The 26771-nt window shown below is 50.8% G+C and overlaps 9 protein-coding genes across 9 annotated transcripts; 4 read left to right on the top strand and 5 right to left on the bottom strand.

Annotated features, from left to right (window-relative positions):
- Positions 1–216: 216 nt before the first annotated feature.
- Positions 217–2249, bottom strand: BJX67DRAFT_353179 (putative mitochondrial carrier protein). The gene is made up of 4 exons (XM_071029098.1): positions 2211–2249; positions 1791–2155; positions 1399–1696; positions 217–1338 (listed from the first exon to the last, which is right to left on the bottom strand). The coding sequence occupies exons 2-4, from the start codon at positions 1983–1985 to the stop codon at positions 620–622; spliced, it is 1212 nt and encodes a 403-aa protein (XP_070886119.1). The 5' UTR covers positions 1986–2155; positions 2211–2249; the 3' UTR covers positions 217–619.
- A 282-nt stretch (positions 2250–2531) lies between these two features.
- BJX67DRAFT_353174 (uncharacterized protein) lies at positions 2532–4468 on the bottom strand. Its single transcript, XM_071029097.1, has 4 exons — positions 4081–4468; positions 3997–4014; positions 3601–3824; positions 2532–3530 (listed from the first exon to the last, which is right to left on the bottom strand). Exons 1-4 carry the CDS (start codon positions 4143–4145, stop codon positions 2980–2982), a joined length of 858 nt encoding a protein of 285 aa, XP_070886118.1. The 5' UTR covers positions 4146–4468; the 3' UTR covers positions 2532–2979.
- Positions 4469–5164: 696 nt separating this feature from the next.
- Positions 5165–7177, bottom strand: aspB (septin AspB). Its single transcript, XM_071024240.1, has 3 exons — positions 6556–7177; positions 6030–6496; positions 5165–5964 (listed from the first exon to the last, which is right to left on the bottom strand). Exons 1-3 carry the CDS (start codon positions 7016–7018, stop codon positions 5329–5331), a joined length of 1566 nt encoding a protein of 521 aa, XP_070886117.1. The 5' UTR covers positions 7019–7177; the 3' UTR covers positions 5165–5328.
- Positions 7178–9221: 2044 nt separating this feature from the next.
- On the bottom strand, positions 9222–11730 carry BJX67DRAFT_372061 (FACT complex subunit POB3; the record flags this gene model as incomplete). Its single annotated transcript, XM_071031193.1, has 8 exons — positions 9222–9515; positions 9576–9648; positions 9699–9932; positions 9987–10118; positions 10169–10408; positions 10462–10988; positions 11051–11273; positions 11639–11730. The coding sequence occupies 8 exons, from the start codon at positions 11728–11730 to the stop codon at positions 9222–9224; spliced, it is 1815 nt and encodes a 604-aa protein (XP_070886116.1).
- A 160-nt stretch (positions 11731–11890) lies between these two features.
- BJX67DRAFT_372060 (aspartic peptidase domain-containing protein) lies at positions 11891–13106 on the bottom strand (the record flags this gene model as incomplete). The annotated part of the gene is made up of 2 exons (XM_071031192.1): positions 11891–12788; positions 12850–13106. The coding sequence occupies 2 exons, from the start codon at positions 13104–13106 to the stop codon at positions 11891–11893; spliced, it is 1155 nt and encodes a 384-aa protein (XP_070886115.1).
- A 400-nt stretch (positions 13107–13506) lies between these two features.
- On the top strand, positions 13507–14102 carry BJX67DRAFT_353161 (uncharacterized protein; the record flags this gene model as incomplete). Its single annotated transcript, XM_071029096.1, has 1 exon — positions 13507–14102. A coding segment is annotated over exon 1 (226 nt), but the record flags the coding sequence as incomplete, so codon positions are not given.
- A 1038-nt stretch (positions 14103–15140) lies between these two features.
- On the top strand, positions 15141–16732 carry BJX67DRAFT_381156 (uncharacterized protein; the record flags this gene model as incomplete). Its single annotated transcript, XM_071032971.1, has 3 exons — positions 15141–15248; positions 15325–15432; positions 15482–16732. 3 exons carry the CDS (start codon positions 15141–15143, stop codon positions 16730–16732), a joined length of 1467 nt encoding a protein of 488 aa, XP_070886113.1.
- Positions 16733–19036: 2304 nt separating this feature from the next.
- On the top strand, positions 19037–23402 carry BJX67DRAFT_104870 (putative cellular morphogenesis protein (Rax2)). Its single transcript, XM_071024237.1, has 3 exons — positions 19037–20323; positions 20374–22635; positions 22692–23402. The coding sequence occupies exons 1-3, from the start codon at positions 19180–19182 to the stop codon at positions 22925–22927; spliced, it is 3642 nt and encodes a 1213-aa protein (XP_070886112.1). The 5' UTR covers positions 19037–19179; the 3' UTR covers positions 22928–23402.
- A 1-nt stretch (position 23403) lies between these two features.
- On the top strand, positions 23404–26347 carry BJX67DRAFT_104863 (uncharacterized protein). The gene is made up of 6 exons (XM_071024235.1): positions 23404–23640; positions 23825–23853; positions 23931–24143; positions 24211–24757; positions 24814–25433; positions 25494–26347. Exons 1-6 carry the CDS (start codon positions 23621–23623, stop codon positions 26297–26299), a joined length of 2235 nt encoding a protein of 744 aa, XP_070886111.1. The 5' UTR covers positions 23404–23620; the 3' UTR covers positions 26300–26347.
- Positions 26348–26771: the final 424 nt, after the last annotated feature.

The following is a 26771-nucleotide window of genomic DNA, read 5'->3' as shown; positions in this document are numbered from 1 at the left end:
AATGGAGAGTTAAGAAAATAACCTCTGGATCCGATGGACCAGAATAATAAAAACAACAAAAAGGAATAATAACAACAAAGCTGGAGGGGGGAGAGGAAGGGAAGGGAGAGGTGCAAGTCACGCCTCGACGTCTGATGGAGGACGCTGTGGCCAATCATAGCGATCAGCCGTGGGGCTGACTCCTCTGGGCTTTGTTTACATCGCGCCCCCTCTCTTCTGCCTATTACGGAATTGTCGAGTCGATCTGAGCCTTGCAAGCCTTGCAAGCCATGCGTGCCATGCCATTATTGTCGCGTTCTTCCTTCTTGAAATCTATCTTTATTGTACAATTACCTAGCTTGGCTCTAGTCTATCAGTTGTAGAAGTCCCTCCAAAGAAATGAGTATATACACGTGCACAGGGGAGAGGAGGGTCAAAGATATGCCGTTATGCCATCAACAGGCGGACCTGCTAGGGAGTTGAAATGCCAAAGAAAAAGAAGAAAAAAACATCCCGTAACGCCCTGCCAAACGCGGGAATCCAATCCGGTATACCTACAGTCGAAAATGTATCGCGTTCTTCATCTCTCCGCCGCTCGGCTTGTGGCCCTGATGACAGGAAAAGCATATTCCTCCGTGATCTAGTGGGCATTGGTACCATCCACGTCCTCAAAGGCTTCGAACTGCTTGAGCAGGTATTGGTACATTACCAACATCGTCCCGCTCTGGATGCTTGTCCACACCCCACGCGGGCCAACACCTCGAAACCATCCTGCGAAACCCTCTGTCTGGTAAATCATCTTCAGGCCGGTAAAAAAAGAGGACGTGTCCAGTCGTGGTGCCGCGGGTGGTGCCGGAGACGCCAGAGGCGTCGATGTAGCCAGCGGTCGTGACTGTGTTCGCGCACCTGACTTTGTTTTCTGTTGCACCGGAGCCTTTGGTGGAGTAGAGGCCGGACCAGGTTCTGGGTTCTGCTGAGTTTGTATCCGCGTCTTCACGACATCCATAGGGCAAGTGAGAATTCCCGCCATTCCACCGGCCGTTACGGCTGTGAAAACTTCCAGGCCCAGTCCAATTTCCCTCGAGCCAACCCATTCCTTCGCTAACCGCTGCTCCTGCTCGTAGAAGGCAAATTGCAAGGCTGAAAAGGGAAGGTCGCGGAAAATGGTAGCCTTGTAGCCATAGAAAAACGCAGAGAATCCTTCCTGTCGAAGAATCGTGCGGAAGGCGTCTCCAGTAGATCGGTAGTTATATCCAGATTTGAAATACGGGTTGTTATAACGGCCCTGAAGTTGTAACCGCGTTTTCAAGACTTCCGATGGGACGTAAACGACGGAAGCAGCTAAATCTGCGAAGAACCCTGCGCGACAACCCGATCAGCACAGTGCAGATAGGGGCTAAAACGGAGTCCTGCACATACCACCAGACAGATACGCCACATTAGCATTAATCCCCGCATCGAGCATCTGCCGTTTCGTGAACTCGTAGACACCGAAGAAAATCAATGTTCCTGGGAACGAGCCAAGTAGCGCGGGAGTCACGCCTCCATATAATCCGCGCAAAAGACCCTCTTGCCGGTATATCATCGCATATGATGAGGTCATTGAAGTATATCTGGGAGGGAAGTGAGGGTCGCCTTGTTGCCGCGTCTTAACAGTATCTAGAGAATGCATAAGCATATCGCCGCAGGTACCGCCTGTACCTCCGGCAAGCATTGCCTGCAGGGAAAGTCGAGTTAGCCCATTTTCAAGAATGGATGCGCAACGCTAGATTTTTGCGGCTGCTGGTGAGTGAAACACGGAAGCGACGCACATGTAGATAAGGAGGGCGAGGCTCCTCCTCATTGAGGCCGGACAGTCCATTGGGTATTTTGATGGAGGCCTCCGTCCTTATCGGATTGCTCATCTGCAGGGCATTGTTCGTGGTTGCTGGATGGAACGCTGCGGGGGGGTCGGGGGATGTTTCTGAGGGCGCAAACAAGCTGAATACGCGCGAGGTCAAGCTCATTTCAAGGGCACCGCAACCCAACGAATCGTGGTGCGGTCGAGACCACGGTTAGTTGTGATGCGGCGAAGTTGGTTAAATGAAGGATGCCACAATCGGCGAGGAGGGAGGCGGAGGGTGGCGGAAGCGAGTGACACAAGGAGAGTAGAACCGAGCAAAAGCTATATGAGCATCTGCTTATACGCCAGCGTCAGCGAGGGTTGAGAAGCAAAAATAAGGACATTGTACCTTCTGATGTTGGGATCCGATCCTGGTGCTGGTCAAGGCTGAGAAATGCTCCAAAATTTTGGTCGGTTTTCCGTTTTCTCCGCCGACCAAGCCTGTAAAGCCTCAGGCATGAATTCATTTTGCGCTTCGGAAAAGACTTCGCTAACCACTTGTTAGGCAGGCTTCAGAAAGCTAGGATATCTGATTGGCAGCCATCAAATGCAGGTTAAGTTTGCCTCTCAAGAGCGCAATACCCATGTTTAAGCCTGTTGAATTTTACCACTCCACGACGAAGGGTCGACCCTTCGAGTGAAGGGCTAATTCTTGTAAATGATATTCTGGTTGACGAAACCGAAGCCGAAATCCGAGCAAACCCACCAATTTTTTTTTCATTCAGAGTATATAATAGGAATGGTATGGAACAAGAGGAGGAAAGGAAATTTAGGTGAGAACGTCGTCCCTGCCGGTCTCCGATGACTCCAAATTGAATGAACACTCTCCAACATCCGTCAAACGCTGGCTTCAATAGCTTCAACCTGGTACAGTCCCTTCGCTAACTCAATGATAGCCGTCTTCCTCATTATACGGTACCGTCACCTCAGCCCGACGCTGAGAAGGTTGGTCCGTGGGTTCGTAAAGATACATCTACCAGTCGCATGAATGTTACTCGATCTGATAGGCGCGACGACAGCGAGCAATGCGGGGCTACTAGGAACTCATCAGGTATAAGTTCGCTTGCTGTGCCCTGCTTCGGTTCGCGTTATCGTTTCGATTCTTGAAGCATCAGGCTCTATTGGGGTTTCTTGGCGCCTGCTCCGGAGGTGAAGCGGCTTAAGTCTGTGCCCTGGTATGCCTGACGCACAGCATCCTTGAAGCCCTCCCATCCTTGACGCACCGCTGGGGGAGTGCTTTGGAGGGACACGAAAGCGTCCACTCTGGCGGTTAAGTGGCGGACTTTCTGCTGGACGAAGGTGCTTTGTGTGTAACGGGCCCGGAAAAAAGTCAGGTAGATGAATAAGAGAAGGAAGCTCCCCTTGGAAAACGTAAGAATGGCCACTGCCAAGCGGAACAAAAGGGCGATTTCGAGTCCTGCGACAAGATACATGCTGGTGTCGTAGTATTGCTTAACAAATCTGCCAATGGTTTCGGCTATAGGCGATTGCTTCGCGCCGGTTCTGGAGCCACTGGGAGATGTAGGAGACCCTGCCTGGCCACTGGGAGGTTGGATTGTGGGAATTATATGGGCTCTCGTGTATGTGGCAACATGGAAGACAGAGTAAACGCTGAATGGCAACAGAGCAAGGGGGACCTGGCGAGAGTAGAGCCACACTAGGGCCATTGCTGCAATGAAGACAGTCAGCCACGTCATAATAATGGCTTTCGCACTGCCAATTGAGTACACATTGCTCACCCAGATACTGAACATTTTCATCGCTGGCGAGCTTCACTAGGATGCTAGGGAGGCTTCCTTGAAGGCGGCCTCGCGCAATATGACCCTTGTATACCACGATTCCGTATGTAGCGGCAGCGGATACGAACGCAAGGCGATAAGATACCTGCGCCGCACCGGAGTAGTAGTTGAATGTGACATAAGAGAGGAGGTATCGGAAGACAGAGCCGAGCAACGTCACATGCCTAAAGTCGGTCAGCCAGCGCTGGTTCGAACACTTGACAGGCGACCACAAGGCGGGTACGCGAGCTGTCAGGAGAGAATGGACCCGAGACTGTGATTTTGAAAGCCATTGAGAGAACTGGGACAGCTCCGAGAGCGACGGCAGCTAATCGGGAAGGAATTCAAGAAACCTACCCAAGGAACCACGCGAACCTGCAGGAGGCCACTCGGTCAGTAATGGAGAAACGCAACGAACGGCTGAAATAGCTGAGAACATACTGCAATGTCTGAGCAAGAGACTTGAGCCTCTCAACTAAGGGCAGATTTGATGGAGGAGGGGCCATGGGGACAGTGTCGCGAGATCTGAAGGCCAGGTGTAGTTGTGACGTGGAAGTCAAGAGTGGATTCGAGCACGAGGAAAGCAAGAGGTGCCTGCCGATGGGGTAGACGGGGAAAAAACAGAGAGGCACCCACAGCTTTGGGCAAATAATAGGGACGAGTAATAAGAATTGAAGAAGTTCGATTCTTGCTGGTCGGTTGTGTCTGTGAAGGAGGCTGGGCGGGGAGGCGGTCGTGGGTTTCGGGACAATGTGCTTTTGGTGTGTGCCGGCGAACGAGATCAGATGGGGAAGCTGCCCTTGCGCCCCAGGCCTGCTGGTTGCATCACGGAATCGATGACGTCGCCTGCTCCCTGCAATGATGCAACTTTGATATCTCGACAAGTATAAATAGTCCAGCACTGAACTTTCTAAAATATTTACGATCGATTGCTGGCATTTTACGTACGTTGTACAGCGTCTAACACTCTACACCGATGCTTTCCCTCCGCATCCCCGCTATTTGTGCTTTTGGAAAACTTCAAATTGAACTAACAGCGAACTCGACAAGAAAGAGGTTCAATGAAAGCGTCCAGAAAGATGGTCGGTGGTGGGTGTAGAAGAGGCAAAGGTGCAACGAATACAAAACGGCTGGAGCAATGGACCGCAGAGGCGCAATATCAAGCAGGCGGGAATAAGGTATACCGTAGGCAGAAGTACATAACAAGAAGTGAACCGTGGACATGAGGCAGTAAATTCCCAACCTGAGGCGGTCTTTCAGGCCACCACCTTGTGCATTACCTTGCAAATCCAGGGCCAGATTACACGAGCAAGGAGGCAACTCGATCATGGATCCGGGAATAGCTCTTGTGTTCCGGCACATCTCCTGCGCAATCCACAGTTGGCCGTGATTCGGCTGAGAAAGGCAAAGACAACGAGGAAATCCTTCGCCCCCTTTTTGCGTCCACTCGATTAGATTTCAGTCATTACTAGAAGCAGATAAGAGATATAGGGGTTGAGTGAGCGTGACGAACGATAAAATAGCGAATAAGAAAAGGCGAGATGTTGTAGAGAGCGCTCGAGCAATCGACAAGTCGTGGATATACGAACACAGGACAACCAGGGAGCCGCTGCCGACCAGACATACTCATTGGTAATTTTGGCATATCCGGTTGGGGCGGGTCCTCCGGGCGTCTGACGAACGGCCTGCTTAGCGGAGAGAGAACCCCTTCCTCTTCCCTTTTTCTTCGAGCGGCCGTCCGCTCTCGAGGCGGGATTTCTTCTCTTCTAGTTCCATGCGTTGGCGTTCTAGTTGCTCCTTCATCTCGCGATGTCGGGCATATAGTTCGTCCTCGCTTTGTTTCAGCTTGCTCTCCTTTTCGGCTACCTTTTGTTGGAAGACCATCTTCATTTCTGCTTCCATCTTGGCGAGCTTTTGTTCGTGTAGAGCACGTTCTTCTTCTTGCTTCACAGCAGGGTTGACCTCCTTGAACACGCTTGGGTCTTGGGCAACACCCATCTGAGTGAGCTTATCGGAGCGGTAGTTCTCGTACAGATGGTTGTTGGTGTGCTCCTTGAGCTCCTCCATGTGTGTGCGGATAAGCATCTGGCGCAGCTTGACGAAGTCGCAGTGTTCCTCGTTGTCGACCTCGATAACACCCCAAGGGTAACTACGACCCCTGACCTTGCGACCATCCGAGGCGGTGACTTCGGAGTTTGCACCCACGACAGCGAAGGGAACCTTAGACATGATTTCCTGGTTCTCTGCGATGGTCTCTTCGTCGTCAAGTTCATAGCGGGGTCCTTCGAAAATTTGGATCGAGTGATGCTGGATATCGGCAAGAATCTAAGGGCAACCGTGTTAGAACAAAATATGCCACTGTAGAGAAACGTAAGGGTACAGTTTCATACTCTCTTCTTGAACAAGGAGATCTCATCATCAGTGAGGGTATCGGCCTTGGCAATCACCGGGATCAAGTTGACCTTGGTGTGCAACCTGCGCATAACCTCGATGTCAAGAGGCTTTAAGGAGTGGCCAGTAGGTTGAATGAAGTAAACGCAGGCGTGGATGCGGTTGTCAATGATGTTTGTGCGGTTGACCTTATTCTCAGCCTCGAGGTAGGCATCATATCTCTGCTCAATGTTCTCCACAATTGGACGCCAGGAATCGTCGTTATCGACAAAATCACCGAATCCTGGGGTGTCAACAACGGTCAAGCGGAGACGGACTCCATTCTCTTCAATATCAGCGCTGATGGACTGGATGGACACGGTCTTGGGGATGATGTCATGGCTAGGGCCTGTGCGCTCCTTCGGGGGATAAAGGGAAGTGTTGAACAGAGTGTTCACGAGAGTAGACTTCCCCAGGCCAGATTCACCTGGAAGACAAGTCAGTTATTGATTCATTGGCTTGGTTCGTTTCAGACATGCCACTTACCAACAACCATTACATTGAAGTTGAATCCCTTGCGGACACTCTTGCGGTGCCACTGGTTGGGCAAGTTGGCGAAACCGACGTAGCCAGTCAACTTCCGGCGAACAACGTTCTTCATGTCTGTGGCGGCTTGGGCCACAGCCTTGGGATCCTTGGAGCTAACTGTCTGGGCATTTCCAGCGCCCATTGGGTTGCTGCGTTCAACGAAAGGAGAGCCCGCCTTGCTGCTGGGTGGGGAAGCGGTGGCAGGAGTGCCGTTGCTGGGAGGTGGTGAAGCTATACGGGAGAAGATGGAGTCAGTAGCTGCAGTGGGCTGAGAATCACGATCGGATGACAATCGTCCAGAGCTGAGCGAGTAAGAGACGCTACTTGGGCGCGGCGGGCTCTCTTGTTCACCATGGTCAATGCTCCCGGAATCTATCTGAGGACGACCATGCGCACTCTGTCGCCGGGATGCGGACATCATTCTTGGGCGCAACGACAGGGGGTGCACCGAATAGAAACACCGCTTGGGAACTCAAAGAATGGGTAGACAAGAGGAGATTGAAAATGTGAAATGCTGTAGGCGCTGAGCTTACCCATTGTGGAAGGAAGACGAGGTGGTAATGGAAACGAGCGTGGAGGTGTGAGGTAGCGAGCGCGGGAGGAGGGAAAATTCCCCTGAACAGGTTGCACCTTTTCAATCAGCAAACCGAGTCATTGAAGCGAGGGATCACAGGGAAGAGTTCAGAGTGATGGAATCAAACGTGTTGGATGAAACCACACGTCCCACGAACGGTCCGTAGGACGAAGTGGAAGATGCCGGAAAAAAGATGCCATCTTACCTTTGATGTCGTTGATCAAGAAAAGGGTGAGATCCAAACAACAGGGCTGAAATCCACGAGGGGGATGTCCGCTCAAGTGGAAGTCAGGTTCAATCCGAAAATGAATAGTTCTAAAGAGAAGAATCAAGGGAGAAAAAGGGAGGCTGAAAGAGAGAAGAGAATAATGAAGAACAGGGGAAAGGTCGAATGACTGAACCTGCGGAGTTGATGGGGTGGATGAAGCACTTCGGGTGTCCGAGCCAGAACCTTGACGAGGCAAAGAAAGGGGCTTCTCATTCGGGAGCGAACCAACAATCCCGTCGTTTTTGTCGCCCAGTCCTTCAAATAATGTATTATTCTCTACAAATTACAGCTCTCATTCCCTTTTCCTGTTCTTAAATTCTCAGGTTCCCCTAATATATGGTTCTTTCCTGTTCCTGGGGAAAATGTGCGTCACCAAGCACAAGTATGGCACCTAGACCCCCCGAGCAGGCGTGTTGAAAGACCCAGATATCCAGAGGAAGAAGCGTCAGAGCACTTCATGAAGCCTCCCTGAACCAAATAATTGCGACCTGCCTGCATTCATTCGTTCATATCTGCAGATAGTACCACCACTACCCGCATGTGCGTGCGTGCTACTTCGACTCCGATCTGTGTTTGCCAACCCAAATCTAGTCCCGGTGCCTTGACAATTGTGATACACAAGAGCCCTCCGCTCCAGGAAGACACACCTCGCCACCTTTGAGTCGTAGCGAGATGCTGGTTCTTCCTGGAGTCCCCCAAACCCCAAACCTCGCATGGTGATCACAAAGCTTGAGGCGGTATCTTGGTATCCATCCCGTCATCAGTCAGGGGTTAAAATACAATCCAGGCGGGAACACAGACCGGTAGCCAATCATTCGCGCCAACAACCGCCCGCTGTATTGTCACACCCTGGATCACTTTGAATACAGCCGTTGATCGCATTTTCCAGCCTTGGGAGCGAATCCTTTGTGCAGTGAGGGAAGAGATTGCCGGACTCTGCAGCCTTTGAATGCATGATTGCTACCAAGGTTGTTATGATTGAAAGTTGTCATCTGCAAACAACCCACAAAACCTGGGCGCCGGGAGGCGACTTTCCGAGGCGGCTGCTCGTGCGTTGACACCAAGGTCTTCGCCATCAGACAGCAAATGGGGCGGCTGTCTCAGGTGGTAGATATGCATGTGTCATATAGGAGACTTGCTGGCGTTAGAAGCGCAGAGAAGCTGTTTGTCTTTGTTCTAAAGTACTCATGCGTGAAACACTCTGAGCTTCGACCTTGGCGTCCAACGCGAAAAGATGTCGCGCGATAGCAGATAATACAAGGAATCATTGAATCGTTTCTCTTGCCCTGAGGATCGAGTTAATAAATTGTGTGTGCTCAACTCTTGGTAAACCGCGGAGGCGCCAATCCTGGCTACCATCCTTCAAATATTCGTCAGCAATCCCTTCTCTCTTGACCTTAACTTCGATATACTACACTTGTAGGACCTGAGTCAACAGCATGATACCCTTGTAACATTCACTAACGATGCTACTATGGTACATGCTACCTCCAATCAACCAAGCCCAGTAGCGGTTTAGAAGGAATCACATCAAGGCATTCATGTGATTGCGCTGGCTGGGTGCGATATGCCCAATCCATACTTGCGGCTTGACTTCTCCGCGTGACTGAGCAACTGAACTGGCCAATATCGTTCATTGTTTCCTAACTGGGGAGATCGAGGGTGGGAAGTCATTCTTAATGTGGGAGGTAATATGCACAAGATCAAGGGTGGCGAGATTGATACCACAATTTATGAGTTCCCGGAAAATAACATACAATACAAAGTCTGGATAAGACGTCCTTATTTCCCGACCTTCGTCTTCTTTTTCGGCCGGTTCTCTTCCTCGGACATATCTGCATCCCCGTCATCATCGCCACCGTCGGAGGCATCGTCCATCTCAGCATCACTGCCACTACCGCTGCTTTCGTGAGCCGAGTCATACTCTTCGGCGACATCAGACTCGGAGTCAGCGTGGAAGTCTTCGTCGACTGATTCTTCGTCTTCGTCGGCCGATCCGCGGTCGGCACGGTCGCCGTCGTCATCGCTCGACATCATATCCTCGTTGTCTAGAGCGGCTGCGATTAGGGCAGATGTCTGCATTCATGTTAGTTGCCGGGTCAGGTGGAGTTGAGGGGCTGAGGCAGTGGTACGTACTTCATCTGTCATTTGGTTCTTGATTCGGATGTTCTTTGCCTTGAAGAATTCTTCAAGTGGTTGTTGCTCTTCGCTGTAGAGGCGTCAGTGTAAAGAGAGCGCTGTGAGGCGGCCGAAGCTCACCGATTGATATTGCTGAACTGGTGTTCTCCCAGGCCAGCCTTTAGGCTGACGGTAATATCAAAGGTCCTGCTAGCGGAAACAGCTCCGCCAACACGGGACATGGTAACGACTGCGATGTTTTCGAGTTGGATATAAGTAGCAGGTTTTGGGACGAAGATGAGGCTCTTATCCAGGAAGTATAATAAACCTTCATTCGCCTTGATTGAACACTTGACACCGCTATGGCCGTGGTGACTTCCAGCCGATTAGCACAAAGCACCCTCGCGGTCTCGGGACTGAGCTACTAACCTGACAAAATCTTTGGATGGCATGATGACCTTTTTGCCTGATAGGCCACGGAAGATCTTCGTAATCACTTGATGGATAGGCTCTTCGTAGCGTGGCTCTAGCTTGTCCTTGTAACGAGAGTCCAACAGTTCGCTGTAAGCCGTCAGCAAAGTACATTAGTCAGAATTTTTGCGAGTACAAACTCTGTCATGTTGAGCTCCAAGCTAATCTCTTCATCCAACTTCAATTGCATCACCAGGAAAGGATAACGGGTCTGGCCTTGACGGAGGGGTGGTTCAAGGCCAAGGACAATGAGAGTATGTGTGTCGTCGTTCTTTGGAAGCAGGAAAAATTTCTTGATAGAGGAGTATTGAATCTTGTAATCGTATGTCTTTCCGCGCAGCCGGAATGAGGACTCGTACATATCAATATCGAACCGACCTCTAGAGAAGCTATTAATACCAGACGAGGGAAGACGCTGTTACACAATACATACCTTGGTGTGAGATGAAGAACATCCAAGAAAGTCGCAAATGTGTCGCCAGCCACATCTCCGATCTCCGCCTTTTCCATGAGTATCTCGTAGAACAGATTGGCCGCGTTCTGCTCCTCGCCTTCTTCCACGCCTTCTTCTCCGTTTTCTTCATCCGTGTTCTCCTCTTTTATGCTTTTTTCTGTCTTGACCGCTGTTCCAGGAATATAGAATCGCAACTCGACCAGCTCATCGGGACCAGCAGCCGCCTTTTTACCACGGTTCTTCGTACTTCCAGCTGGCTTGGAGTTGGCATCGTTGGCATCAGCCGAAAGGGAAAGCTCGACTGCAACCTCGTTTTTTCCGGCAAGATTAGTGTTTGAGATTTCGGAGTAAGGGATTTCGAATGCAGGTCGGTTCTGGACGTTGAATGCTAACTCGGCTTTGGTAAATTCTGCTTTGCCCCAGTTCCATCCTCGAAGTGCATGTTCCCTGCTTTCCACGTTTATCCCGTACCAGATTTTGAATGCCTTGCTCAATCGCTCGAAATCCTATGGTTTACCCAACCAACCATGAGATCACTATCAAGGTAATTGGATGACTTGGCACTTACCTCTTGGTCGAATCCATCCAGTTGAATAACACCTGACGAGCGCGAGAGGATTTTCAACTCAAATCCCTTTGCTGCTTTGCTCCACTGGGCTGCGCCGATATTGCTGCCATCAAGGGTGAAAGTGTCGCCGCCTCCAGCAGGTCGCCATCCTAAGCCTGTCTCCGCAAGTTTGCATTTGCCCGGCTGCTTTGAGAGGTCAAGATAGATATTGTCAAAGCTCTCCCTAATACCACGGTTAACATTCGCAACGACCAAGCAAAGCCGATCAAGAAGCGCACATTTTGGAGGAGCTCTTAGAAGAACTTTTGAAAACGGGGAGATGGTGGAAGCTGGGCAAGAAAAATACAACGTATGGCGATAAGGGAACTAGATATTATGGGTTTGTTTTGGTGACGTTGTTGGGTAGGAATTGATCAGATCTCTCGGTCTGTGTTCCAAGAGCTTGGATTCTTTTGTTGGAGTCGCGATGGACCACGCGCTGCGAGGCGCCACTTTCGACTGAACAGGAATAGCTTTACTGTATGCCTCAGGCCACAACTTCCCCTTGATGCCGCGCGACTTCACCCCAAAGTGACTAGTCGTTTCAACCTTTGTACGAAAGTCTGGTGAACTAATTCAAGTCCGGTTGGGATTAAATCAAGAGTACATGTAGAACCATTAATATTTGCAACTACCCCCATTTGGCCCGTTTGATCGACGGTGAACTGATTGCGAAACCATCACTGACAGGTGTGCTAACACATCATACTCCGTTCTATATACATTTTATGAAAAAACTCCTCGTCTGGCTCGTGAATATAGTCGCAAAATGCCACAGGACTGAAAAGCAGCGGCAGTCACTCAGTTCACTTGATCAGCAAAGGACATACTAGGCTTGGCCTGGTTCCAGATTATATACTTAGTGATATAGAATGGGACCCCCGCGTTGCCGCGGCCGTCGACGACGTTCATCCAGGTGCTACACATGCCTGAAGTAGCATCTCCATTCTTGAGGTTCTGACCTGGGATTGTCACGGTGGTGGGTCCACTCGTGACGTCTGAGAAGAGGAAGTCAAGGTCGGGCAGCTCGGTGCCGCACGGATATTGCCAGTACCCGTCGGAGTCGTCGGCACCCTCAACGAGGGCCCAATATGCGGCAGCTATATCGGACGAGACCGATAGCGATGCGGTGCCCGTGTCGAAATCCATGTCCAGAGGCTCAGCGTCGAAAACGTCGCCACCCGATCCGAATCGAACGCCCAAGCTCATCCACTGACCTTCGTTCCCAGAGCTAGTGTTGGCGGCGGGGACCTCCGTAATGCTGCCACTGTACGCCTCCGAGTCGGAGTATCCGAAGTTAATGAACCCGGTATTGTTGAGCTTAAATGCCGTGCCGAAGATTGGCTCTGGGACGTATGGTTCGAGGCATTCCATAAACGTACATTGAGGATTGGGTCGGATCGAGTTCATTTCACCGAAGCCCAGGCCAACTGGACCAGCAGTGTCACGGGTCCCATCGCTTCCGGGTCCGTACTTCAGGTCGTCGCAGACACCGAGAGGGAAGTCCGGAATGATAGCACCGCCAATGTTCACCGTGTCCCTATACACAGGCCCAGAAGCTCCCGAGCCATCTACATAGGCGAGACCGAAAGTATATCCCTCCACCTCTTGAGATGTGGAACTGTTGGTAGGATTGTAGACTGACCCTCTAGTGACAGTAGACTGTTGGTCTGTCGGCATCAGTGTGCTTGCCGTCCATCTTGACCAGAATAGTCAGCTCAATTTCTCTCCTGGATATCAATGTGAGACTGGGGGCCTACAAATCCGAAGAGCCAGTGTCTATGTTCAGGAAGACTTGTTGGCCACCAATCAATACGGGCAGGATCCATCCGCCACCATTCCAAATGTGAAAGACTGCTCCGGTATCACGCGAGACGTGGTTATTGCTTGGAATGTAACGATGTGCCGGAGCTCTGACTCCTCGTTTTGCGCTTTGTCCATGGTTAAGTCCCCTTGGCATGGCGGCTGCATTGGCTGCCAGCAGCAGGGACGCGAGCCCTGGAAGAAGAACAACCATGATGACTGAATCTCAAGGGAGACTTGAGAGAAAGCGGGGGAAAAAATCAAGAAGTTATCCGAGTAAGAAATAACTGACAGCTGGCTGACAGGCATGGCTTGCTTTTATAGAGCACTCCTGGAGTTTTGACAAGCTCCATGATTCCAGGCTTGCGGCAAGGCTCTGAGGGTTAAGAAAATCGTGGCAGTGATTTGCACGGAAGCATCTCCAGACCCGCAAGCTGAATTCATGAAACACCAACCTGGATGATGATTTGTAGACAGAGATGGACAAGCGGACTCCTGAATTCTCAAATGATTGGGCCCCTGTGCTCGGGCCAAACAGCGTGGCGCCGTGGAGTCCTCACCGGTTTGTTTGGCCCCCAAGCGAAGCTTCGCTCCGCCTCATCCTTCAAGGCTGAGCAAGAACTCCGGCCTAACTGGCTGTTCGTGTTCGACCTTGTGTGTCGAAGCGCTCCGCGGAGCGCTGCGCGGAGTAGCCTGATGCTTCAGGCAGGAAATCCGCGCTGCCTATTCCGCAAACTCGCTCCTCGGCGAGCTTGCATGACGCATGATATTCCAGCAGCGCCGCTGACCTCCCTTCAGGATGTCAGCGATTAGTTCTCCAGCTACGCAATACATCACTTGTTCCACGCATATTCCGCCTCATATTCTCTATCTAGCGCACCTGATTCATGCCTGCGTTACAGTTCGAATGATCCTGGAAAAGGGCGTGTTTGATTACCTCCTTCAACAATCCTCTCGGAGCCTGGTTATTGTGTCCCCTGGTGCTGTGGTTGGGAGCTGGCCGTTTTCACTGTTGGCTAGCTTAGCATAGTAGATACAATATCCAGCTTAATAGATTCTTCTGACTTTTATCCTTAACATAGCTATTAGAGCTGCCTTTTGCCCTCTATCCTAGCGGAGTAATTCCTCTGTGTTACTTGTCTTGTATATTCTATCGCCAATCTTCTTTAACTTTGGTACAACCCTCTTCTCTTGGGCTTGGCCTTCGGACTGCTAATGCATTTCCAACCAGGACCAAATACAATAATATCTATAGTATATCACTTAGTTGTGTCTAGGTCTACCAGTAACTAATATCTCTTTAAATGCCCATAAAGCTCTTCCCCACCTGGTTCTACTGCATCTATTATAGCCTTGTAGTAGCCTCGGGCAAGCTAGGCTTAGTTATTTTCCAGTGCTTCGTTGCCTACATTTATTTTGGAAAGGGATCAAACCGTTAAAGGATAAGGGCATTCCTGTCCCAAATTGGCTGGGTTACGGGCTTCTTTGGTCTGTCTCTCGCGGTTGCTTTGTTGCTTGCTGAATGGCAAAGTTTGATAAAGAGACTTTTGACAGTCTATCTGCTTTCATGCTCCTTGGCCTTCTCGTCACCTACTTTTTTATTATGGATGTCAAGGATACAGACAGGGGTATCAAGTCTCTTGAGCGGTTGAGTGAGGACCTGTTCTCTTTGGACCCTGGGGCTTCTGGTGAAGTGGCTCCTTTCCCCAACGGAAGTCCTCTTCCACAGTCGGAGTGGGGGGTCTTTGGAAAATTCCACAATATATCTGGCCATATAAATTCCAGGAAAGGTTGCGACGCACGTCGCCTGCCTGATTTCGTTGTTGCGCATATTTGCCGTTTGGCTGGACGAAATCTGACCACTTGAAGTCGCAGTAACTTGCGTGACCAGTATGTATCCCCGGATTGAGACCGGATGCCTCCCTGGGTTTCGCTTATCATTTCACCAAGAAATCAGCAACGCCTATTTATGGCACTCTTTTCCCTGATCCCCAATGCTTCTGTTCTTTGGGTCCATGATTTTCGGTCGCGGCGCGCTCCACTGGTGTTCAAAGACCTCGGAGTCTTTATATGCGTTGCTTTCGTCTCAGGCCCTGTCAACCCCCACAGTAGTTAAAAGCCTCATCTCATCATGTGGATATCGTACCAAGTTAAAAGGCTGGACGATTCCATTGCAAACAATCCTAATCCAGTGAGAGAAAACTTCCGGCCCAAACCAAGACACGTACGCTGAACCTCAGCACGAGACATGCCAGACTGGTCGACGAACAAGCGCGCGACTGTGCAACAGAGATCAGGCAAAGGCGCCACAAAGCACACCAAACGCACTAAAGGCAAGCCAGAATCCGACTGTACAGTACCATGCCTACCATCCTCCAAGCTGGTATATAACGATGTTGACTCTCTGCCAGGACCGACGACGGCCTCCGTAGGCGCAGAAGCGAGCGGCGGAAGAACCACGCCAGCGTCCGGAAAAGCGTCGCAAGAAGCAAGTTCAATCCAACGGGATTGAGCCTCCTCAGAGTATTGTTCACCCCGAGGTGCGTCCTGGAATTTGCTAGTATCCCACTCCCGCTGACTTGTACGCAGCCGTCAACCCGCAAAGCGAATGCGATTCTACACTGGGCGCAGTACGATAGTTGGCCTAGTGGGCTCGCGCAACCGATCGCTTTGCTCGAAAACAATAGAAGTTGTCGTACAAGGGGTTCGACGTACAAATCTACAACGCTAGCCGGCACCATGACCGAGGCATATAACAACTCGAAATGCGTGAGATTCCTAAACTCCTGCGGCGCATTCCTCTTCAACCATAGTGCCCGGCCCCTACCAGATGAAAAGCTGTTATGCCGGCGGCTGTTCGACGAGCGATTCGAGACTCCGAAGGACAGCGCGTTCGATGAGCGCACGTTCGAGTACGTCTGTACGAGGCTGGTGGCGCGGAACGAAATCGGCGTCATGCAGACAATCCATCGATTGACTGTTCCATCCGCAGAAACTGCTTCCCACAGTGGGGAGATCGAATTCGAGCATTTGGTGGATAGTATAAACGAACCCTGGGACGGGAGCAACGCCCTAAACCCGCCTGCGGCGAACCCCCCTGGACGGGGCTTGCAATACCGGCTCCCAAAACCTCAACCAGATTATGCCGTGGGCTTTAAGGTGGATGCCTTTACACGCGAGCAGATGCGCAAGCTCCAACCCCATCTTGGTACAGGCAATGATACCTCCTTCTTCAAGGGAACATTGGAGATGCTGTTCCCCTTCTTCGCGGTTGAGATAAAGGCCTTTATCGGATCCATGGAAGCAGCAGGTAGGGCAAATCGTCACAGCACTGTGATTGGAATGAGAGGCGTGTATGAACTTTTCAGGAGCGTGAAGCGCGAACAGGAACTGCATCGGAAGATCCTTGCCTTCTCCATTTCACACAACCACGAAGTGGTCCATATCCACGCGCACTGTCCTGTCATTACAGGAGACCAGGCTAGCTATTACCGGCATGGCCTGGACTGCTTCAACTTCACGATGGAGGATGGTGAAAAGCGCTGGAGGGCTTACAACTTTGTCATGGCCATTTACAATACCTGGGTCCCAGTTCATTTCAAGTTCCTCGCGTCTGCCGTCGATAACCTCCCAGAGATCGACTTCGACGTATCGTCGCCGCCCGAGTCTCGACAGCAGGAAACCCCGAGGTCCGGCTCAACAACAGAATCCTCCGCGGGCGGTAGTACCTCGCCAGATACCTCGCCAGAATCCGGGTTCTCAAGCTGTTCGCCCGAGAGTGCACCCCGTCCGACACGGAGACGGAAGCAGAATACGCCTCGAAAGAGGCGAAAGCGTTGAATCCATTGGGGATACCCCGAAACAGACCATAATACTCTAGATAGATGGAGTAATCGATGTAACTTCACTTCGGCATTGCCATTTCTAGACTACCGCGTGCTCTATTACTTTTCGTCTCGGCTTGGGTAATGGGAATATGACTGTCCCTGGACATATATTGTGCGTAAAAGAGCTTCGTCCAAGCCCCCTATTTCGTTGCCAAACCTATGCCCCTCTTCAAAACATTACCCTTGATCTGCATCATAGTCTTCACATTCCTCATTATCTCCACCCAGACAAATCAAAGCATCATCCATGTGAATGCCGTGCCTGCTGCAAGTATCTGCACCTGACCTGCACATACCTATAAGCATCATCAACAATAATATCATATACCTCTATCCCAACTGTATTCCGCAGCTGCATTATAAGATCCAAGGAGGTCAAGGTAGGGAGGGTTAAGTATTGCCAAGCCCAGCAAGTTCTTAAGTTTTGTGATAAACATGTTTGTCTAGATAGTAACAGAGACTGTACTCCTAATTAAGCTGCTGACACTATCCATGACAAAAAGAAGCTATCGCACCGTGGCGGGATGTTGGTGGTTAATAGTTACAAGAACAGTTAAGTAATAGTAGAGAATAAAAATGCTCCCAGGTATCAAGAAGAAGATCTTGCCTATTATAATATAAGTAGTATACCTGCCTGGTTAGCAGAAGTGGATTATTATTAGGCCAAACCTGAAGATATACATGGGGACACGGATCTAGAGGATCTATTTAAACTAGCTAGTAATATAGACAAGCTAGCCAGCAACAAAAAGAAAGATAAATAAGACTGTACTTAAGGTATTCCTGACATAGCCAGCCGTGGCTTTATCTAGTTTGTACACTACTTGTAGGAACGATGATAGGTAACTGGAGTAACAGTAGTATGAAACCTGGTAAGTCATATCGACCGGACGCGCGCCCAGGAACATGCAGTTAGTGAGGTATTTCTGGTTCAGGAACAGCATCGGGGCGAGACAGATCTCAGAGACGCTGAAGAACATGAAAAGCAGATGGTCACTCATCATCGTCAGAGCGAAAACGCTAAACTTGGCCCCTCTGACCACTCTCAACCCCTAACTGCGACTGAGATTGATGCTTTATCTAATTTAGCCTTTATTCAAGAATTGCTTACAAGTCACAGGTCTTGGGGTCCTCGTCTGACGGGAAGGGTCTCGTCCCCTCGAGTGATTGGCAAAGGGCCGAGAACATGCCTTGTGGGTTATCTTGAAACATCGTCGAAGTGGCAGGCACGGCTTCAAAGAACATGAGCATTTTCGGGATCGTCGGGTCAACGCTCGGGATCCCCGCGTGTGCGCCTCCCGCCATTTCTGAGGCCAGCAGGAAAAGGCGAGGGGCCGAGCTCCTTGCATTCGAAAGGAGGACAATGTTTAGGGTTATGCGTTTGACTGGATGTTGCATCCGCATTGAAGATGCCGAATAAACCTGTCTTCGTCGGGGGATTTGACAAGAAAGTTTTGCGTCGACGCGAGATTACCGTGGGCGGCCTTCACTTCCTCCAGCATTCGGATCGTGAATTGTTCGTTGCCCGACCTTCGCGAAAACAATCGGCTGCGCGTCGGTTTGATAGCTACGACATATTGAATTGACAAGACTTGAGTCCTCCATTTCCACTTTCTTGCCTGGTTGGCCAGCGGCAGGTGTCTTCGAGGAGGCCACGAGGTTGACCCTTCATATCTGACGCCGTTAGAAGCGTCCCACAACGGTCCTGTCGGCATAGAGCAGCGAGTGGCGAAAGAGGGATTGCTCCTGTGTGATGTGAGAAACTGTGAATCATTGGTAAGAGTGGATGTAGAGCTGTTTTAACTAGTGCCTGCAAAGTCTTGACAACTGTTCATTGAAATGCCTTAGAAATCACACTTTAGAGAACATTGAGTCTTGGAACACGCTCCAAGACACGTGCGACACAACTGGCAAACCGCGGGTGGTGCAGCCGCGTATGATTGGCAGTGGCTGGATCGGGCGCAAAGTAATTCCGGGGCCGGGTACTGCAGCGTCCTCCAGCCTCAACCTGAGAGGTTCAGGCTTCAGGAACAAACAAGCCAGGCCTTGCTATGTCACTCGTTTGGTCCATCCAACTTCCTTCAGTCATTCGTTCATTTCCTGGCTGGTCTAAATTCATGCATTGACACCCTGTGTTCTACCATCCTTGTCATTCTTCTACTCTCCTTTTTCGTGCTCTTGTTGCTTTTTCCACATTCCTTTCTCGGTCCCTCCTTTTCTTCGTGTTCTCCCCTGCCATCCGTCGACTCCTCACCACGACGTGACCTGGAATTTGCCCAACTCATCTTGCCCGTCTTATAACTTTCCCATGCCTTTCTGAGAGATTTGGACGGTTTGGGTCCCTCCAGATATTCCTGATCGCAGGACTGCAGTTCTTGAGCTGTCGTCGCGATCCTGACAATGAGGCTCCCCTCACTGTTTGGGCCTGCGACGGCTGGCTCGTCCGTATTTATTCTTCTATCCAAACTGTCTGGTGTTTCAGCGTTATCGTTTCATCCCGTCGCTCAACCGGAGCTGGACCTCTCACGCCTTGGGCAAGTTGCTCTTACAGGAGACTTTGATGCAGTGACTTTCTACTCGTACACCGAACAGTCAAAACCCCGCGTAGCAGACGATGACTCGCAGTCCATCCTTACCTCACTCCCGAATGGGGTCCTCGCCGCACTATCATCCTCTGATGCCGACATTCGCGCGATGTGCGCTTTCACGGAGCCAAACGGTTCATATTCGGGGATATTTGTTGGCGGGAATTTCACAAGCTTAGACGGCACAAAGGCTCAGGGTGTCGCATTATATGACCTGGACTCCAATAGCGTTACGACGCTTCCTGGCCTCTCGGGCTCCGTATCGGCATTGCTGTGTGACCATGAAACCAATAGCGTCTACGTTGGCGGTAATTTTAAGCAGGGCAAGACCACAAATGCGGCGGCTTGGGTCCGCGGCGATGGCTGGAAGCAGTTACCGTTTGGTGGATTTAACGCGCCGGTTACCTCGATTATCAAGGATACTAACGGTCACATTATTTTCGGTGGTTCGTTTGATGGCATCGGGAACTCAACATCGTCGAAGAAAAACGAACAAGTTGTCAACCTTCAGGATGCCACTATTTCCTCAGACACGACGTCAACAAGAAGTGGGCTTACCGATCCCCGGAATATCATCTGTCATACCAGCGGTGCCGAAGGGGAGGGTAATACATGGCTGTTAGCGGACTATGGCCAAGGCTACTGGCGTGCAGATATGCGATTCAACTTCCACCCGTCCAAGCTTCGCTTGTATAACACGCACTTTGAGGGAAGGGGAACAAAGTCCTTCCTTTTCCGGGCTCTTCCTGACAATGGAATTATGAATTTGACCTACACCGACCCTGACACCGGTGACGACCTTACTTGCGACCAGTACTGCCCACTATCAGATAGTTCTGACGAGGAGTATCGCGATTTCCGATTTGTGAATGACGTTGGGATGAAGGGCTTCATGCTCGAGGTTCGGGACTATTATGGCGCTGGTGCCGGCTTGAATGGACTTGAACTGTACACAAACGGTGAGTTCGGTCATATACTCTTTTAACACCACATGGGCTAATAGAGCCAGATGTCTACGCATATGCTGTTAATGATTTCAATGAGCCCACCTGTGCAGATATCAGTGGCTCGTCCACGTCTATTCCGTCGGGACCGTGGACCGTGACGGAGTCCAACGAGGGCCCCTCTGACTACCTAACTGTGCAAGTATCTGATTCTAATGCAGCCAGCACCCACATTGTCTTTGAACCGGACATCAAGCGGTCTGGGAAGTATTCGATCCTAGTTTACACTCCGGGTTGTGAACAGGATGGAACTTGCGGGAATCGCGGTATTGTCAATGTGACGGCCACTGTTCAGTCTAATTCCGGAACTGCAGAGCCTATCGAGACCCAGCTATATCAGACCAACAACTACGAAAAGTATGATACCATCTACAGTGGCCCTGTAGATGCTAGCGATGGTTCTTTTCGCCCTCGTGTGACATTGACTCCAATCCCCGGTCAAGGAGATATTACTTTAGTGGCTTCGCGTGTCAAGTTTGAGCTCCTCTCTGGCTCCAACGGTTCGAATGGGGAATTGAATGGCTTATACGAATATGATCCTGCATCGAAGAACGACAGCACCAATCTCCTGGAGTCTACGATCAATAGGGCCGGAACTCAACTTCAAGGAAGGGCTTCAATCGAAAGTCTAGTGAGTCACGAAGGTGTTATTTACGCCGCCGGGAACTTCTCAAACTCCGCTGTCAACAACGTCTTTACCCTCGAGCGGGACGGTAATATCACAGCCTTGCCTCAAAAGGGACTGAACTCCGAGGTAACGACGATGGCTGTACTGGACAGCAGACTTTATTTCGGAGGAAACTTCACCGGAACATCTTCTGGAGAGAGTAACAGTCTCAGTTATGTTGCGTCTTACTCCTTCAGCTCTCAAGCGTGGTCGCCTCTTGGGGGTGGTGTCAATGGGCCTGTGGAACGTGTCATCGCGCTTCCCTTGAATGTGTCGACGGACCTCAACGAGACCATCCTTGCTGTTAGCGGTGAATTTGACCAGCTCCTTGCCTTTGATCAGAATCCTGCAATCGCCGTATCCGGCTTCGCTGTTTGGGTCCCTTCACGCAATAACTGGATCCAGAATCTCAATGTCAGTCAGTTACAGTTTACTGGACACCTGTCGGCTTTTGCGAAATTCAACGACACCACTATTTTTGCGGGGAGCCTTAGTTCGGGCGGAATCGCTGCCGGTGGAGCCGTAGCATTGCTTCACGAAGACGTGCTTCGTCTGGATCCTCTGTTGCGCAGCACCAAGTCAACGGGAGAAACTATCACTGGAATCTATGACATGAGCTCTGGCCGTAATCTGACTATCCTCGGGGGCCACTTTAATGTGACCACTGATGATGGCTCTATCGTACGGAATCTAGCCTTGTTAGATGGCAACAATGGCACCATCGGCGGCTTTGGGACTGGGATTGACAATAACTCGACGTTCTTGGCTTTGGCTGTTGCAAGCAATGTTTTGTACGCTGGGGGCCGCGTGACTGGTACAGTCGAAAAATCCAAATTGGATGGGCTGGTTCTGTACGACCTCCAGAATGGGACGCTTGCGCAGGAGCAGCCGCCAAAGTTTAACGGCGACGAAGTGTTCGTGCAAGCGATCGCTCCTCGCCCAGACTCGGAAGAGATCTACGTTGGAGGACAGTTCTCGGCCGCTGGGTCTCTTCCTTGCCCGGGAGTCTGCTATTATGATACATCCTCTCAACAGTGGAACAGACCAGGAGTTGAATTTGAGGGTACAGTTTTGGCGCTCAAGTGGGCCAATGCTAAATCTCTGGTTGCCGTTGGAAATATCACTGTTGCGGGCAATCAGACAGCGGCCGCAACCTACTCTACTGACGATCAGACTTGGAGAACCTTCAAAGGGGCTTCTAGCTCGTCCATTCCGGGTCCGGTCACAGCCTTTTCTCCCGCAAGCGACGACCTGTCGAGATTCTGGCTTGCTGGACAGTCTAACAATGGCTCAAGTTTCGTCGTCAACTACGACGGCTCTACTTTCAACGCAGCCCAAGAGATTTTTGGTGACGGAACAGTAATACGTGGAATTGAAGTTCTCCCCCTGTCCGCAGATCATGATGAAAATGATCTCTTGAACAACGATCAAACCCTTCTGATTACTGGTCACATCTCGATTCCGGACTTTGGCACCGCATCAGCTGCTCTGTTCAATGGGACCGCACTGACCCCATTCATCATCTCCTCTACATCTGATGGACAACCTGGTCGCATGTCACGGATGTTCTATGAAAATAGTAACCCCTACGCCCGACAGAGTGAGTTTCATATTCCTATGCAGACATGCGGTGGCTATTGCTAACTGATATCCAAGGCGGCCATCATTCGAACGGAATTGTTGTTTTGGTAGCCCTTTGCTGTGCGCTTGGATGCGTTTTCCTGATTGTTATTGCCGGTGTCATCTTCAACAAGATCCAGCGCCGTCGCCAGGGTTATATGGCCGCCCCTCAAGCGGTCGGTACGGACCGACCGACGTCGATGCGCCGCCTCCCGCCAGAGTACCTCTTTAACTCCTTGAAGCAGCCCAATCCTGGCGCACCAGCGATATGATATTTGAAGCATGATTTATAAACGACACCTTTCTCCGTCTCTTAGGAGACAGTTGGAATTGATTTGGCCAGTTTAATTCTCAGTCGCGTCTCAGAGCGGCGTTCCTGGGACAGCCCGTTCTATACCCTACTTTAATCTCTGGATCTGTTTTATTTGCCTGCCGTGTGGACATGTGTCGAGAATCTTGGTCGTTGCATTTCCTACTTGTGACTTAGCTTAAATTCTTGTACTATAGTCTTTGACTGTGGCTCTATTGGGTTGGCAGAGGATGTGATGTTAGCAGCTCTGGACATGTACATAGATAGTACGCGCTTGAGCGCGAAGCTATGATTCATTCCATTGACCACATGCGGCTTCCAGCGACAAACCGAGGAGTTATTTATTCATACAAGGAGCAGAGTGCTGATTGCGATCAAGGCTACCTAACTTGAATTTAATGCTCATCGAGAGCCGCTGCCTCGCAGTTGCCACTGCCTCCACTCCCTCCACTCCCCGCTTCTGCTGTTTCTCCTCCACCGCCGCAGCCTCCGCAAATCTCTCGACAAAAACCGTGGAGTCAACCCACAACTCCCAGCTGTTTAGCAGAGCAGCGCAGACGGTAGTCCTCTTCTCTTCCTTCTCTTTTGGCCTCTAAAATTTCCAAAACAATAGTATTCGAATGGTGCCGCTCAAACGCCGAAGTCACCGTACGGTATGCGGTCTCGCACAGGATGGTACGTGTACCCTGGTCGGTCCCTTTCTTTCGCCAACGCACTGGCAGACATGCCCTTGGCTCAACTAGCTGCATAATTTGATGCAGGGCCTTGGGCGATTTGGTTTATATTATTGTATTGCGGGAAGGAAGAGAAACGGAAGCTAATCCGGTCACGATGCTGATTGCATCGCCTTTTTGTACAGTTTGACATGTCGCACCCGGAAATTGAAATGTGAGTTTTATTCTCCGGTTAACTATTCGGTTTATTTCACCGTATCCCGCACTAACTGTTTCCCTGGTGCGGAGTAGGTGACGAGCAGAAGCCTGTCTGCTCTCAGTGCTTGAAGGGCGGGAGAGAGTGTCGACCGAGCGAGGGGATTGTTTTCCGCCATCAGCAGAATGCGTCGATGAACGAGGCCACCGAGGATTCTTCGTCCGACGGACGTGGGAGCTTGAAGGGATTCTACTCATATAAGAATACGTTTGGCAAGGATAGTGTTTGGCTGGATATCCCGAAGCATGGTAGGGCTTTTGGCCGAGAATTGTTATTGAAGGAAGAAAAGGCTGACGGCCGAATTTTACGACTTAGTGATATTTGTCGATAACTCTGATCCCTACGCGCAGGATCTGGAAGCTGCCCTCTCAGAGTCTGAGGCTGCGATACTCGCTGCTAATTCGCAAAGCGTGGGCTGGGAAGGACCTCAGATAACGTCGGGTGGAAGCAGTGAAGCCCGTGGGCTCGACGCGCTCTCAGCAATTGCAACGCATGACCGCCTCTCTTACCCTGCTTTAGCCGTTGATCAGCAATCTGTCTCGACGGCTGACAGTTCCACAATCCCCTTCAGCAGTATTCCGGTTCCGCATCACAACCAGATACCTCGAACAGTACCCGCGCAGATCTCTCCCCCTCTCTCGATACATTCTGATAATGGCAACAACAACAGTAATATTAATTTTCTCCTTAATTCGTCGCATTCCATATCACCACCGGTCGACCCTAGCATTCAACAAACTACAGAGTCCAGAGGATCTCCATTGGTGATGGGGTCCACGGAATCCAAACTTGAGGGGCCAGTGGAGACAGACTACGAAATAACTTTCCTCTTGAGGCACTTTTCGGAGGTTCCCGGAGCATGGTAAGCCCTAGACGGCCGGAGTTCCTTTGGGATACGTGGCTGACAATCTCTTGTAGGATGGACCTGTTTGATCTGGGGGGATATTTCGCTTCCCATGTGCCCGTCAGAGCTCTCCGCAATCCCTTACTCAAATATGCTGCATGCGCCCATGCTGCGAAGCAGCTAGGGCATGTTAAAGTAAACAAACCTCTTGTTGGCGGAGTCCGTCTAAGCCAAGCTTTCACTGGTGTTCAGACGGACTCTCAAAGTATTGACTGGTGTTGGAAAGGAGCGAAGTATTACGAAAAGGCTATCCGGATTTTGATGAAGGAACTGCAACCTGATGGTGCCGGCCGTGATACCCTCGGACAGAGCCCAGGAAATGGAAAAGGTGATATCACTGATCAGCGTGTGAGGAGTTACACTGAATATAGACTGTCACATGGGGACCGTTCGGATGAAATTCTTGCCGCTACCGCTATTTTGTCCGTGTACGAGTTGCTCGATGCTACCGGCCCTGCTTGGAATCGCCATCTGAGTGGTGTTAAGTCCCTTCTAGACCTCGCTGAGGTTGGGATGCGGCCACTGCAACGCCCTGCATCTGGGGACATCTCTCTGCAACCCAAAAGACCGATCCTTTCTAAAGCTAGAAAGGCTACGTTTTGGAACTTTGCTCGACAGGATTATTTATCGGCTTGTAAGTTCGTCGAGACGTCACACACTTACGTTTGTGTAATCTGCTGACGTTCCTCGCTAGTCATAAATAAGAGTCGCACAAGATTGGATACCGAGGACCTGGCCCTTTGGACGGAAGCAGGCCTCCAGGTAGACAATCTAGGCTTTGTGCGTGCAAGCTATACAAACGCGGCTGGTTATCCGGGAGACGATCCTATGAAGGAGGACCTTATCTCGAATGCGCTGGTTTGGATCACCTCAAAGATTATTAATTTCTTCGGCGCAGGCGATAACCCACCTATCGGCAACACGGGCTCTCTAGGTCTGCCCCGGCAGGCCTCGCTTGAGCGATGGTATCGCCTCGAAGCCGAGCTCGATGTTTGGTACAATGGCTTACCGGAGAGCTTTCGCCCATGCGCTCGCATCGCTCGTCCTCAGATTGCGAACCAGAGCGGGGGTCAGGCCGATGACGCCTCGTCATTGTCCGAGATCTGGTACAGCGTTGCGATGTGCTCGTCCGCAATGCAGCATTACCACATGGCTCGGATTCTGCTTCACATCCATAAGCCGCCTGACTCTGGCAGCGGAGCAAATGCGATCACTAATCGATACAATTCATATCGCTCAACTGAGACTGACATTCAGTTCCATAGTCGTGAGATTGTGGGCATTGCAATGGCCTGTCCAGCAGGCGCTGTGCGAATCAATTCCCTCCAGCCACTGTTCGTCAGCGGCCAGTGCCTAATTGATCCTGGGGAGCGCCGGATGGTCCTGAGGCTGCTACGGGACATTGAATTGGAGCTGGGTTGGGCAACAGAATATCGTGTCAAGCAGCTGCTCAGGGAGTGGGGCTGGGACGAGAATACAGAAGTTGCGGATGTGCCCTGATATAGTGTCACACGCTGCTAGCAGTTTCGGCACTTTTCCTCATTCACCTAGCGCTTGGCTGGGGTTGTTTGCCCACATGCTAGACACCAGATGCCTCAATCAGCTGCAACTCTGGTGACCTCGATGCGGTGCGAATCCTCGGCAACAGGCCACCCTCTGCAGAGGGCCGAGAGCAAGCTTCGACCTAGCATCCGGGGCAAACGCCCTCCAATATTTGTGGCTTCTGGGATTCCTGGGTTATAATCTGGGTTAGCTGCGCCCATTGTTTGCACGTGCGCTTGGGCTTTGGTCACTATCATAAGACCGCCTTGAATCTCCCAGCACAAGATGCCATTCTTATCCCATCCTTCGTCTTCATGCTGCGTTTCTCCACACGTCGGCTGCCTGGTGCTTGCAGGTGACTCAAGCCGCAAGCTGTCAGCCCACGTGGATCCGTTTCTTGAGCATTTTTAGAGGGAATTTCTGCATGCAT

Source organism: Aspergillus lucknowensis (assembly GCF_044049455.1).
Source record: "Aspergillus lucknowensis strain CBS 449.75 chromosome Unknown BJX67scaffold_20, whole genome shotgun sequence".
NCBI lineage: Eukaryota > Fungi > Ascomycota > Eurotiomycetes > Eurotiales > Aspergillaceae > Aspergillus > Aspergillus lucknowensis.
The sequence above is the reverse complement of the archived record's forward strand: the minus strand, read 5'-3'. Positions and strand labels throughout refer to the sequence as shown.

Excerpts from the sequence above, each read along its gene's own strand:
- BJX67DRAFT_104870 (XM_071024237.1), top strand. The coding sequence starts at position 19,180 with ATGAGGCTCCCCTCACTGTTTGGGCCTGCGACGGCTGGCTCGTCCGTA. Across the intron at positions 20,324-20,373 it reads ACTTGAACTGTACACAAACG|ATGTCTACGCATATGCTGTT; the intron begins GTGAGTTCGGTC and ends TAATAGAGCCAG. Across the intron at positions 22,636-22,691 it reads TAACCCCTACGCCCGACAGA|GCGGCCATCATTCGAACGGA; the intron begins GTGAGTTTCATA and ends CTGATATCCAAG.
- BJX67DRAFT_353174 (XM_071029097.1), bottom strand. The coding sequence starts at position 4,145 with ATGGCCCCTCCTCCATCAAATCTGCCCTTAGTTGAGAGGCTCAAGTCT. Across the intron at positions 3,531-3,600 it reads TGAAAATGTTCAGTATCTGG|CAATGGCCCTAGTGTGGCTC; the intron begins GTGAGCAATGTG and ends TCTTCATTGCAG.
- BJX67DRAFT_353179 (XM_071029098.1), bottom strand. The coding sequence starts at position 1,985 with ATGAGCTTGACCTCGCGCGTATTCAGCTTGTTTGCGCCCTCAGAAACA. Across the intron at positions 1,697-1,790 it reads CTCGCCCTCCTTATCTACAT|GCAATGCTTGCCGGAGGTAC; the intron begins GTGCGTCGCTTC and ends CTTTCCCTGCAG. Across the intron at positions 1,339-1,398 it reads TGTGGCGTATCTGTCTGGTG|GGTTCTTCGCAGATTTAGCT; the intron begins GTATGTGCAGGA and ends GTTGTCGCGCAG.
- aspB (XM_071024240.1), bottom strand. The coding sequence starts at position 7,018 with ATGATGTCCGCATCCCGGCGACAGAGTGCGCATGGTCGTCCTCAGATA. Across the intron at positions 6,497-6,555 it reads CTTCAATGTAATGGTTGTTG|GTGAATCTGGCCTGGGGAAG; the intron begins GTAAGTGGCATG and ends CTTGTCTTCCAG. Across the intron at positions 5,965-6,029 it reads TCTCCTTGTTCAAGAAGAGA|ATTCTTGCCGATATCCAGCA; the intron begins GTATGAAACTGT and ends GGTTGCCCTTAG.
- BJX67DRAFT_104863 (XM_071024235.1), top strand. The coding sequence starts at position 23,621 with ATGCGGTCTCGCACAGGATG. Across the intron at positions 23,854-23,930 it reads TCGCACCCGGAAATTGAAAT|GTGACGAGCAGAAGCCTGTC; the intron begins GTGAGTTTTATT and ends GGTGCGGAGTAG. Across the intron at positions 24,758-24,813 it reads TCGGAGGTTCCCGGAGCATG|GATGGACCTGTTTGATCTGG; the intron begins GTAAGCCCTAGA and ends AATCTCTTGTAG.